Here is a 12,685-nt window from a genome sequence, read left to right as displayed (position 1 = left end):
TGGTGTCTCCACAAAAAGACAGGCAGAAAACTACAGAACCAAGAGGACGCCAAAACCGATCCAACCCGGCCGGTAAGGAGACCTTCCCCCCAAAAGCTTGGCTGCCGGGAACACTGCCACGGAAGTTGTCTTCCCCAGGGTACGTTTTTCCCTTGTTAGGCGAGAAGTTGCTCTTCACCTTCGTGTAGCAGAAATAGTGTCCTGTATGACAGCTGCCACCGCTGTGCACCAGGACAGCATATAAGGAGTAGAGGAGGGGTTCTCCAGCTGTCTGAGACGTGTATGGCCGAAGATCCAAGTACATGGGATACCCCACAACCTACGGAGAGACCAAGAGGGCTCAGAAATGATCCTGAAATTCAACACGAAATAGCTTTCCAAGACCAGGGGCCAGAGGTTTACAAATACATCTTTTGGGGCTGTTGGAAACTTGGTTTTCCCTAAAGCGACATGTCGTGGTTTGGGTGGCAGGAAAGTGTTCTCAGCCAAAGCAGCTCTGCCGGAGCAGAGTGCATGCTCATCTTCCCACGGGAGCTCTCCTCTCCCCAGAAGGGAACACGAAAATCTCAACATGAAGAGCTTGGGAAAGAGCGCACTGCTTTGGGAAACCTCCCGCTCCAGGGAGAAAGTCGCACTCCAATTGCGTACGCACCTTGCTGATCTTCCCGCCGGTGAAATGGTCAAACCTTTTCAGACACACCGTGAGAACCTTTGGCGCCCGATGGATTGTAAACCTCTTGGAGGCGGCAACCATCTTGTCACACCTGGAATCCAAGCACAGAGCCGAGTGGTGAAACGCAGCCTTAAATGCCCCCTTTTCTCCCCCCAGAAGGCCGGACAAGCTTTCACGTCTCACACGTCCTTCCGCTATTTTAAGGCTGTTCAGTTGTCTAAGGCCAGATTAAAAATAAAAGCCGCGTGTCCTTGTTGTGCATCTCACCTAGAGGAAAAGATGACTTACGCTCGATGACATGCAGCACCTTCCCCCAGGATCTAGTATTAATATGTCGTTAGGAATCATCTTACTTGCTACATTTAAAGCAGTTTTCACCATCCAGCTGCTCAGGTTTCACAAAGTCCTCGAGAGCTGCGCTGACCGATGAGGCTGCCTGGAGGAGTGAGAAAGGAGAGCACTGAGCTGAGGGCAACGCCCTCGTCCCAACACTTCCTAGGAGTTGACCAGAAGAGCCAGGTAGCTGACGCTGAGGAGACCCACCCTGAACCCGCAAGCAGCGCCCAGGAGGAGGCCGAAAGAGGGGATTACGCTGAACATTCCCCTCAATTCCACGGAATCCCAGGGCCATCAAGAGCCACCTCTCTGGGGCACCGCACGGTTCAGCTACCGATGGTGTGCAGGGTCATCAATAAGGAAAACACCACAACCCATCAGCCTGGGAGTCAGACGGGTGTGGAGGGAGGGCAAAGGGAAGAAGGATGAGAGCACGTCGAGGCTGCAGAGAGGATAATTCGTGCTTGTCCGGCTTAAAGCCGGCACCTCCAGGGAGACCACTGCCACGGCCTCCCCAGAAGGACGCCTTCCATTCCACTCCCCACCCACCACCAAGCTCTCTTGTGTTTGCCGTCTACGTTTTTAAAGCCAACTGCGTTTATGCTGGAAAGCTACAGGAGCCTTGGGACGTCTGGAAGCACAGTTCCAAACCCTCTTACTTTTATATCCAGAGGAACATCCAGGAAGGTCTCGTAGGCATCAGAAACCGCTTTGCAGCTCAAGCACGTGACTGGAAGGCAAATGGAAATGCTCAGCGATAGAGGGAGTGGACTGTGCAGGTTTACGCTCGTCGTACCTACTACGTATGCTGGAAAGCTACAGGAGCCTTGGGACGTCTGGAAGCACAGTTCCAAACCCTCTTACTTTTATATCCAGAGGAACATCCAGGAAGGTCTCGTAGGCATCAGAAACCGCTTTGCAGCTCAAGCACGTGACTGGAAGGCAAATGGAAATGCTCAGCGATAGAGGGAGTGGACTGTGCAGGTTTACGCTCGTCGTACCTACTACGCCAGTCACAAGAACAGCTGTTGATCACAGGCAGACAGAAGGGCACAGACAATTCCAAGGAGAGCAATAGGTGTGGAAAAGTACCTCTGGATCTCAGAAAGCCCCCAAATATTTGATGGACAACGGTAGTTGATTGAGAAGAGATGTCCAAGCTGGAAATAAATGGTAAGGCAGGGAGTTATCTCCTCCAAGAGTTTTACTTTGTCTGAAAGCCCTGGGCGCAGATTTTCCCTGACGGGAGTACGTCGAGGAGTCCAAAGGGCTGGGGAACATTCAAAAGGTCATTTGCTTGTGCTTACTCGCTGCTTCCACTCAGACAAGCTCTCTGCATGGCATCGACAGTATAGCGTAAGAACTCGTGGGCGTCTTCCTGCATGCCAAGCTGGAAATGTTCTCCTATTCCTAAGAAAGAAGAAGTTAGGAGTTCTCTCCTACGAGAACAGAAGACACCGTGTCAAAGCACCTGAAATGACTTACGCTTGAGGACACTGAGGACAGCCCAAGGCTCGATGGCACTGGCGGAGGAACGCAAGACCATGTTAACGTGCGCTTCCATTCTGCACATCATGCAGAAGCCTAGCTGGCGACCTGAGGAGAGAGAGGAAAGCGATTTGTCAGCTTAGCAAAATATCCGTAGCAACGGGAAACTTAATGGAGAGGAGTTCTACTCTCTTCTCCTAGGGTGACAATGTCCCAACAAGCCCGGGACATTTCTGTGCGTAGAAAACTTTTTTCAGAGGGATGCTAAACTGACAGAAGTTTTGTGTGCCGTAAGCAAAGAGAGTTTAAGCTGCAGGAATAGGGACGGAGACCCGGGGCTAGAAAGAGGTGACTTTCTGAAGAGGAACACGCCTAGGTACGACAAGCGGCTTCTAGGCTTGAGCGTTCAAAGGACACCCGCTCGGGGCGGGCGGGGTGGGGGGTTGACAAAGAAGGGCTGCTTTTCCCCTAAATCAAATTCCAGGTTCTGGGAATCCTCAGGAAGTGCCCAACAGATTGACAAAGAGCTGTTCCTAAAAGTACTCACACGACAAGCTGTGCTCACGAGAGAGCAGGTAGTTGGCCAGAGGGGGTGTGTACGTCAGGCACTGCAGGACGGAGTTGAGGAAGCACGTATTGTGCAGGTTGTGGAGTCCCGCTCCAGCTCTCTGTCGTTGCTGCCAGCCCATGCAAATCTTCTCCGGGGGAAAGAGGATCCTTTGTGGCGGAGCCATTCCCTCGGCAATGACTGCAGGGAAACGACGTTTGAAAGGAGGTGAGACGATACTGTTGCACAAAAGCATATTTCAAAGTCGAGTTCTGTGCAGGAGCACCCAGGACAACCAGCTCTAACCTCCAACACAGAGACATTGGGGGAAGCCTAACGCTGCCATTGAAATTTGCTTGTTAAGAAACAGCTGTGGAAGATAGTCTGTTCCCTCGCTTACGTTGCCCAAAGTCCAACAAACCCACACTCTGATTTCTGTGCCTCGGGCTACCTTCCTTTCCCTCTAGGCTCTTGAATTAGACTATGAGGTCAAGTCTTCCCTTTTCCTGATTGTAACTGGACAAAAACAAGCAAGACCCTAGCACAGAAGGTAACCCTACTGATGTCAGAGCTTTCTATGAGCAATGTCATCTTTCAACGTCTTGTACATAGTGGCAGAGGAGGGAGAAAACGCCGTTTCCTGTGTCTAATCGAAAACACCTGGGTAGATCTGGCCACTATAAGGAAACGCCCCAGACTTCACTCCAGGTTGTCAGCACATCAGCTTTCAGGGATGGAGGACCAGCCGCGTCCATCGCCTTTGGGGATTCACAAAGTCCAAGCCTGCTGGGGAAACTGTTACTCACAGGAGTCGTTCCCCATTGCGGCCATCGCTCCTCTCAGGAACAGAGGGGAAAGCTCGGGATGACAAAGGATGTCAGGATGTGCTCGCGGAAGAGAAGACCAGCGCCAATCCCGTCACCTGATCGCCAAGAAATAATTGTAGCTCAACAAAATGATGGAGGAAACCCCCAAAGGAAACTCACAGAACAGCATCCGCCATCAAAACTGTTTCCGTGGTAGTTTTAACTGCTGCAGAGCCGCAGGCTGACGACCTCACCATCACTGTCACGGGGCCCTGGTTCACAGCACTTCCAAAGGCCCTTTTGAAAGGCTCAAATGTGCGTCACCTTCTCGGAAGAGGACCTGCTGCTGACCTGTTGCCAGCTTTAGCAGCAGAGCCCTCTGGCTCTCCAGCCCACACTTTCCCACCTCGGATGCAGGAGTGACGGACCAGCTTTTGGCCACTACTTTAACGGCTGCCTTTGCCGTGCTCCTTTTCTGCCTTCCTTCCTACCGCAGCAGCCAGGGTGGGCTCCTTGTCATTCTAGGCTGAGCCCAACGCCTCAGACTACGCTGCCCCCAGCCCCCACTTACCTATCCCAGGCTACGGTAGAGACATCAGAATTAGCAAATAGGAACTCTACCCATAGCGCATATCTGGCCAGCCCAGAGAGGTGTAATAGCTCAGCCGACAGCTCGGAAGGTATAGACCAGCGGAGACTTTTATCCTGTATCTACCTACTCTGTGATCTGTCCTGAAAGTCTAATCTTAATTACCTTTGAAAGAGGATGGAAGTGGAGGCCAAGTGGGCAGTAAACGATAAATGGTTGGAACAATGTAGCCACGCAAGAAGCAAAGGAAGGAGCCAAGTTATCCCGAAGGTCAGCTCAGCCCAAGTGGCTTTCACTGGCCCGCTTTTCAGGATATGAAGCCCTGGCCTGGTGAGCTCACAAGCAGCGGGCGGGTCCTGCATCACTGCCCCTTTGTGACACGGAGACGCACGGGGACTCATGGGGACGCACTGCGGCCACGCAGCCCCTGCAGCCTGGGCACCTCACGTAGCCAGCAGCTGGCAGCCGCTGGGCTTCCCCACACACTGCTGGCAAAGGGCTGTTCGTCCGCCGGCAGAGCTCCCACCTCTTCCCTGAGCCGCACAGCCAGAGGAATAAAAACCTGCCCAGGGCAGTAAGCGTGCCTGTTCACAGCTTTGGCTGGCACATTGGGTTACTGAGAGTTTCTTTTCCGCTCTTCCCAGCTACGGGACTGTGTCCGTGAGACGCGTGCAGCAAAGCACCAGGTCTCTTACGGGTTCCTTTCCAATGAATTTCATCTGCCCCCCCAAGATACAGCCTCAGGCTGACTCTGAACTAGTGCTACCACAGGAACACTCAGCAACTGGGCAGGGTTGACCCTAGCTGGCTGCCAGGCCCCCACCCAGCTGCTCTCCCACCCTGGAGCTCCAAAAATGTTCAGGAGCGGCTTTTTAGCGTCTTCACATTTTCTCCCGCCTCCAGGGTTTGTGAGATTTCTGGCTGCCACACATTTGCCCAATTCCCACTCGGGGTGGCTGGAGGCAGTTTTATTCCTGCCCCGCTTGGCTTATGTAGTTTTGGGCAGTCCTCACTTGGGACGTCTGCTATAACCCCCTGTTCCTGCTCGGCGGGCAGTTGTATTGCTCCTGCCCTGACGAGGCAGCCGGTTCTTATTCCTGCCCTACTTGAACTGTCTTGTTTGGCCCCTGCCCCACCTGGGTCATCTACTTTCCCCAGTCCTACTCGGGGCAGATAGTTGTACTCCTGCTCAGTCAGGGCAGGGAGTTTAGCCCCTGCTCCACTCAGGGAGGTTTTCTTCTTTTTATCCTCTACGTGGGGCATCCAGTTTGGTCACAGCCTTGCTCGGCTTTTTCTCATCACGTCCCTCTCGGGACGGCTCTTTGTTCCCCTCTCTTGCTTGGGGAAGCTCTTTTTTCCCCCTTCTCCACGCAGGGTACCTGGATTTACTCCTGCCCTGCCTGTTACGGAAAATCGTAACCAAGAAAACTCCCAAAGCCAAATGACAGTTCAGAAAGCCGACATTGGTTTATTCCTGCGCTGGGTGCATGGGGGATTTCTCCTCCTAGCATGCACACCCGCTTGAAATCATGAACAAGTATTTAAACAGTTAGCAAAGTGAGTGACGCCTACCGGTCCCACCCCTTAACTAACTATTGGTTGGTACCTTTCTTACTTCACCTTAAAGCGACAGTTCTCTTTTAATTCACTACGCATGCCCAGAGAGGAGGGGGCTTATTTGGGTTGGGGGCGTTTTCTACCTAGGAGGTGTGGTTTTCGCAGGATAATGAGGCGGGTCAGCCTTCGGACACTGTATTGGCACTCTATTCTATCTTCCTAGAAGTCGTCCTTGTGTTAATGCTTATTGTTAGTTAGTGGAGACAGGTTTTATCTTTAACACGTCTAAATGCCAGGTGCATTCCTTACAAAGTGTCTTCCTTCCGTTCTTTCCATTCTTTTTCACTTATTTTTGACCTTGAGTTTTGAGATGTGCTATAACATGCTCAAGTGGCTCTTTATGCCCCTGCCCAAATCGGGGTGGCTGGTTTTGCCCCACAACCTCGCCTTCCAGCACAAAGTCAGCTTTGCTTGCAAGCCTCCTCTAGCACCGCTCCTCCAGCTGGCATCTGACATTCCGAGGTGCAAAGTTACCTCACTGCTGAGCTCATTAGAGGGTCAGAGCTCAGGAGCCGGCAGCGCCTGATGCCACACAGGGAAGCAGAGGACCCCGGCAGCTGGATGTGGGGCAGGGGGTGCCTCTGCCGCTGGCTCCTCACTCATACACTTTAGCCACGGCTTTTGTGCTGGGGCAGAGTGGCGCTCGTCACCCTTCACAAAATGCCACGGCAGGCAGGCTTGGTTGGGTGAAGGTGGCTGAAGAATTCCTGTGTCCTGAGAGGCTCCTTTTATGGAAGGCATCTTGGCCATACCTTGAACCGGCCAGAGCTTTTTCTTACGCGACTTTTTAGTATTATTCCTCTGAAGGTTCCTGGGGGGGAAAAGAAAACAGAAAAAAGAAAGATGAAAAACCCACAATATATTTCACTGCTGTTATTAGTAAAGGCAACAAGGAGCCTGGCCAGAAGCAGCTGCCAGGGCTTCCAGGCTCTAGGAAGCTCTGGCAGACCTGTGCAGACCGTGTCTGCTCTCGTCAGACACTCTTGACGCTTCTAATGCCAACTTGCAAAGCTATCTGCAGACTTGATCCATTGCCCGTCCCTGCAGTACCTAACAGTGCTGTAGCTGAGATGAACAAGAAGAGCAGTGCTCTGACTTTGCTGTCTTTGTGTACGCCAAAAGCTGCTGCAGCCATCCAAAGCTTGATGCTTTGGGATTGGCTTTCTTCTTCGAGAAGAAATACTCTCTGGGTGCATTCCAAACACACGTTGGGGTCACCTGAGGAGGATCTTCTTGGCCAAGACGTTTTGGCACCTCTGTAGCTCTCTGCAAGTTCAGAGCACAGAAGGAGACCCAACTAGTCTGCGATGCTCCTGCCAGGCACCACAAACTGTTCACGGGCACCGCTGGAACCCAACGACTTTGTTAAACACGGGAGTGACGATGCAGCCGAGGAGAGGATCTGCCTCTCGGCTGTCGCTGCCTGCTCCTTTGCAGCATCCTAACGTTTCACTCCAGCATCTCAGTACCGCCTCCCATGCCGTGGGGTCGGAGCACAGAGGAGTGATCCGCAACAGGGCAGCAGGAGGGGGCTGCTCTTCAGCCCTCTTCTGAGACTCCTCCTTTCCACCTCTTTGGCCTGGTTTCCAGGTGCTGCTCTCGATCTCGATGTGCTCGCAGGAGGTGGAGCGTCAGCGCCTGAAGATGTGTAGTAGCCTGCGGGCTGCCTGATCGGCCTTACGCCTTCTCCCTCTTCCATGACCTCGTCTGCTGGCTGCAGCAGGGCTGCTGGCAAAGCGCGTGGTGGAAAGACAACAGTCCCGCCTCGCCCTGCCCAGCGATGGGGTGAGGACAGCAGATGCTGAATGGCACCAAGGCCCTCGCCGAGCTGCAGAGAGGGGAACGGGAGGGACAGGAGGGGACTCATGACCTGCAGGGTGCAGTCGCACACAACTTGGCTGGCTGGAAAATAAGATGAACATGAGTTATTGCTAACCGCAAAATAGAGGAGGCCATGGGATGAAAATTAGTTCCCCCCCAATAAAATAGAGGACGATGTTGGGGGGATTTATTTCCCTCCACAAAAAATGCAGTAGGGCCATAGGGACGGATGGTATTTCTGCCCCCAAACAACAAGGTGGTAGCACAGGAAAAGAATATAGAAAGGGAACTGGGAAAGGAAAGGGAACTGCTGCATGTTTGCAGTGAGCATCAATCTGGAGCAGCCGGCAAGAAGGGGACCTGTGGGGTGGCTCTGTGTGGTCTCTGGGACACGTACTCAGCCACGGCAGTGCCCATGGGTCAGCGCCCTTGCGTGTTTCTCGCAGAACCTGGTCGTCGTGCCCCCGGGCAGGGGCTGAAGAGGAAGGAGCTCCCTGTGTCCCGCTGGAGGTTTTGCCGGGGGCTGGAGCTCTACAGCAGAAGGAAAGGCGCCATGGGCAATGGCTCCTGCCGGTGCAGCGAGGGCAGCCGTTTACGCAGGATGCTGGATACACCCTCCTGCCTCCAAATCGGGCAAGAGCCAGGTCTGAGGCAGACCTCAGACCTTCCTTTTTACAAGGAAGACACACAAGCCAAACTGCCACACATCTTGTTTTATTAGTCTTCTCAAAGGAGATCTTGGGCCTGTGGGTGGTCGTGGTGGCTCGCCGTCTTCCCGTGAACCTGTACACGGTACACACAGGTGTACTCTGGGTTTCCCCAGTTGCTCTGCACCTCGAATTTGATGTAGCGAAAGGTCCTGGGAAGCTCCTTCTGTAAAGAAATGGGGGCAGCCATCATTAGGCAGGTGGCAAGAGCCACAGCACATCGCCGGAGGCCCCTCTGCCCACGCTGCCCCTGCCAAGGACCAAACGGCAGCCCTGACGAAGGAGGAAGCAAGGGCAACCAGAGCTCTTTCCTCCACGGACTTGCAGGGAACCCGGCCTTCTTCCCGCGCATGCTGCCCACAGCTCTTGCGGTACCTGCACGTGGAACGTCTGAGCCACCTCCTTGTGCACCTCGTAGGTGAATGTCCCCAGGAGAGTTTCTGCCCCTGCCTCATCCACGCCCTCACAGACAAGAGACAAAGGGAGCAGGTCAGGCTCGAGCAGGGCGCCAGAAAAAGGGCCCGCCGAGGCCGAACCGGGAAGCCTTGCCCACCTCCCTCGGCTCTAGCGGTAGACTAGCACGGCTTAGGCTGACTCTGGGTGCTTTGAGCACGTGCTCCAGGATCCTTGGCCATGAAGCAGAGAGAAGCCCCCAGAGGCACAGACCCACCACGTGCCCCCAGTGGCCCCCCAGGGGAGGCGGTGCCCTGCAGCAGCCAGCCCCAGACAGAGCTCTGAGAGAAGCTGCTGTGAGAAGCACGTCTCTGGTGGAGCTTTTCCCTGGGGCCAGGCCCCACCCTGAGAAGCACAAGGCAAAGACTTACGGAGACGGCAAACTCTTTGGGGGCGCTGCTGACTTCTCCGGAAGGAGAGACTGCCTCGGAGATATGCCAGATGGTGAAAGCCCTTGGCCAGATCTGCTCAGGCAGCCGGATGACCACGTGGCCCCGAGATCCTTGGAAAGCCCAGCAGTTGCCAGGGGCCATACGGGGCTGAAACCAGAAAGCCGTGACCATCAGTGGCAAGGCAGCCAAAGAGCCTCGCAGGGGTCAGGACTGCAATGCAGGCGGCAGGGCTGAGCGATACGGCCGGCCGGAAGGGAAGCGCTGTGCACTTCGTCTGGCAGCCCAAAAGCAAGGAGGTGAGCCACGAGTCCGGACTGTCCTCGTGATACCTGCAAGATCGTCTCTGGAGGGTTTGCAGAAGAGAAGCCGAATGGAGAAAGCCACCAGCTCTTCTTGCCTTGCCCACCGTAACTCTTGGATGTCCTCTCCTCCTCAATGGTGGCACCTGACATGAAGGTGGCCAGAGATTAGGAGTTGAAGCGGTGCATTAGGATGTATTTCTCAGGCTTGACAGCAGAGCTCGGCAGATTTGGGGAGTGCCATACACAAACCGAGGGCAGTGAGGCTTCCCGTCTGCGTACCTATGGCTTCCAGAGCCCAGTCAGGCATCGGGAGGTAGTTTTCAAGCACGTTCTTAATTGCCGCCTGAGTCAGCTGCAGAATTTCCTGGGGAAAGATTAGGACCGGAGAGATGGCAGTGAACACAAACACATGGATGGGCCGTTCTGTGCGAACAGCGGGCCACAAAGAAGCAGCAGGAGGCAGCCCGCAAAGGCAGCAAGGTCTCTGATCTACCCCCAGCACCCTTACCTCTCTCTTCTCCTCTTGGACACCATGGTCTCTGAGGACCTCTCGCACTGCCTGCAGTATATTCGCCCTGGCAGCAGACACCTGAGCCGCCGTCTCCTTGAGCTCCTGCATCTTCTGCTCCAGCCAAGCCTGTGAGTTCCTGGAGGCAAAGAGAAAGCAGCTCTTGTCCAGCAGCTGCCCAGCCTCTGCAGGCAGGCTCCAAACGCCGTGCAGAGAAGGGTGCTCTGGGCTTGGGTCACCCCCGCCCCCCAGCCCCTTTCCTTCCTCCTGTTTACAAACGGCTCCCTTCCACCACCGCAGGTAGCAGACGGGGAAGGTCAGGAGCCCTGGACGCGAGGCGAGTGAGTGCAGGCAGCACGAAGCCAGCTGAGACGGCTCCACAGAGTGCGTTCCTTGGCAAGAAAGCGCTCTTACCCCAGAGACTGCAGCTCTGCTTCAGGAAACCCTGGCGCCTCCTGCAAGATGAAGAGGGGGCGGGATGGATGCAGGCAGCAAAGGCACCTTCTGCCAAAGTGCTCCCCGCTTCAGCCTGCCACCCTGCGGAGGTCACTCGGGAAGATCCGTCTCCGCCTTTGCAGGCGTTGGCTTTCCCGCAGCAAGAGACACTTACGTGCAAGGCTCCCTTTCCCCACGCCGTTGAGCCCCGGCAGTAGACAACAGCTGTGGGTCACATTGTCAAGAGGTGGTTATTTTCCGCAGGAGTTGGTCCCTCTCCCCAGGACTGAGGACACCATTTGTGGTCAGGGATACTCACCAGACAGGATGGGAAGCAGCAGGAAAAGGAGCCTCAGGACCCTCCTGCCCTTCTGGTGGGTGATGCATTGTCTAAAAAGAGAAGGAACACTCTTGTTACCAAAGCCCAAGGCTGGGACGCAGGTTTGCCAGGGATCCGTTCAGGAGCTCACTTGCTATGAGGTTCCTGTGCTCAGCACAGCTGCAAGCCCAAGGGCCCCCGGGCCTTTGGGAAAGTCTGGCCCCTTGCACAGCACCCCTGGGACACACACAGGCCTCTGGCCTGACACAGGGGCGGCAGCCTGGCCCCGCTCGGCTCTCCCCAGAGAAGGGGCAGGACGGTGCCCCCGGAATGGGGGTGCTGGGCTGCGCGGCTGGAGGGCAGTAGTGCAGACAGCCCCCATGCTCTGGGGCTGCCTGCTCCTGCCGGGCAGCCAGGCAGCACACGGGGCTTCTGGCCTGATCCCTCCCTGCTTTCTGGGCCCTCTTGCACCCACCTGCCCAACCTGGCTGGCATCTCCGCAACCCCAGCACCCTGGCCAGGTGGAGGGAAAAGCCTGCTCTCCTCCCGAGACCCAAGCACCTCTTCTCTAGGCATCGGCTAGCAGCTGGAAGCGCTCTGCTTCGCCCTGCTGCCCACCTCTGCAGCGTGGGGTTTTATGGAGGGCAGCAGGTTATGACCTGGCTCTCTCCGTCTCTAGTCGTGCTGCTGTCCTGGCCTCACTCCCTGCCTGCCTGCCGCCCTCCTCCCAGGGCTGGGGCCAGCTGCTCTCCCCAGGCCAGGAAGAGCTGCTGCAGGCACCCAGAGCACTCCGTGGTGAGCCCTGTACCGCCTCCGCTGCCTTCCTGGCTGCCCAGGGATGTTCCTTAGCCCACAGCTAAGCTAAGCTGTCACAGTTACTGCAGCAGGATGGAGCTGGGCAACCGCTTGGGACTCCCTTCATGTGATCCAAAAGGGACTCGTCCCCCATTTGGCAGAGACAAAAGGCTTTCAAGGCCTAGTGCTGGCGTTTGTGAAGGGACTGAGGAGACTGCTGCTGCCTTACACCGCCTCCAGGCCGAGCTCTCAGGCTGCCCTCGTGTGCGTCCCCTGTCCGTCCCCCACCCACCCCAGCAGATGAGGCGGAAAATACCCTTGGGGAAAGGAGAGGAGGATTTTTCAAACATACCCGTTCAGATCGAGGGCCCTCCATGGCTGTCTCTCTGCATCCGCTGAGGTGCGGGAAACAGGCATCCTGCTTGCTCGGGAGCGAGCCAACCACTCTGCGATCTCTCTTCTCTCAAGACCGAGAGTGACGATGGCGCAGGCACGACCCCGATCTTATGCCCTGCTGGGTCTACCTCAGCGCCAACGACGCTTTGTGACATCAACAGCAGTCAGTGATGTCACAACAGAAAGGGCAGCGCCACGTTTTGAGGCAAAGTCCAACCTGACGGGGAGCAGGTTTTGCACTCCTCTCCGCAAGGGAAGAAACCCTGCAAAACCAGAACGTCTCCTACCGAGGGGTCAGCTCTTCCAATTCCACTTGTCCTGGTTTTGGCTGGGATGGAGCTAACTTTCTTCCTAGTAGCTGGTAAGGTCCTGTGTTTTGGATGTAGGAGGAGAGTAATGTTGGTAACACACTGATGGTTTAGTTGTTGCTGAGCAGCGCTTACACTAAGTCAAGGGGGTAACCAGTTTGGAAAACCCCACCGAGACCCGTCTAGTCTACCT

General features: G+C 55.4%; 1 protein-coding gene across 1 annotated transcript; it reads right to left on the bottom strand.

The window, feature by feature from the left end:
• Positions 1-8,603: 8,603 nt before the first annotated feature.
• LOC132321323 (SUN domain-containing protein 3-like) lies at positions 8,604-12,205 on the bottom strand. The gene is made up of 7 exons (XM_059834833.1): positions 12,141-12,205; positions 10,240-10,378; positions 10,011-10,095; positions 9,759-9,874; positions 9,409-9,576; positions 8,960-9,046; positions 8,604-8,750 (listed from the first exon to the last, which is right to left on the bottom strand). The coding sequence occupies exons 1-7, from the start codon at positions 12,203-12,205 to the stop codon at positions 8,604-8,606; spliced, it is 807 nt and encodes a 268-aa protein (XP_059690816.1).
• Positions 12,206-12,685: the final 480 nt, after the last annotated feature.

Source organism: Gavia stellata, unplaced genomic scaffold (genome assembly GCF_030936135.1).
Source record: "Gavia stellata isolate bGavSte3 unplaced genomic scaffold, bGavSte3.hap2 HAP2_SCAFFOLD_99, whole genome shotgun sequence".
In the NCBI taxonomy this organism is placed as follows: domain Eukaryota; kingdom Metazoa; phylum Chordata; class Aves; order Gaviiformes; family Gaviidae; genus Gavia; species Gavia stellata.
Note: the sequence above shows the minus strand (reverse complement) of the source record. Positions and strands in the feature narration are given on the sequence as shown.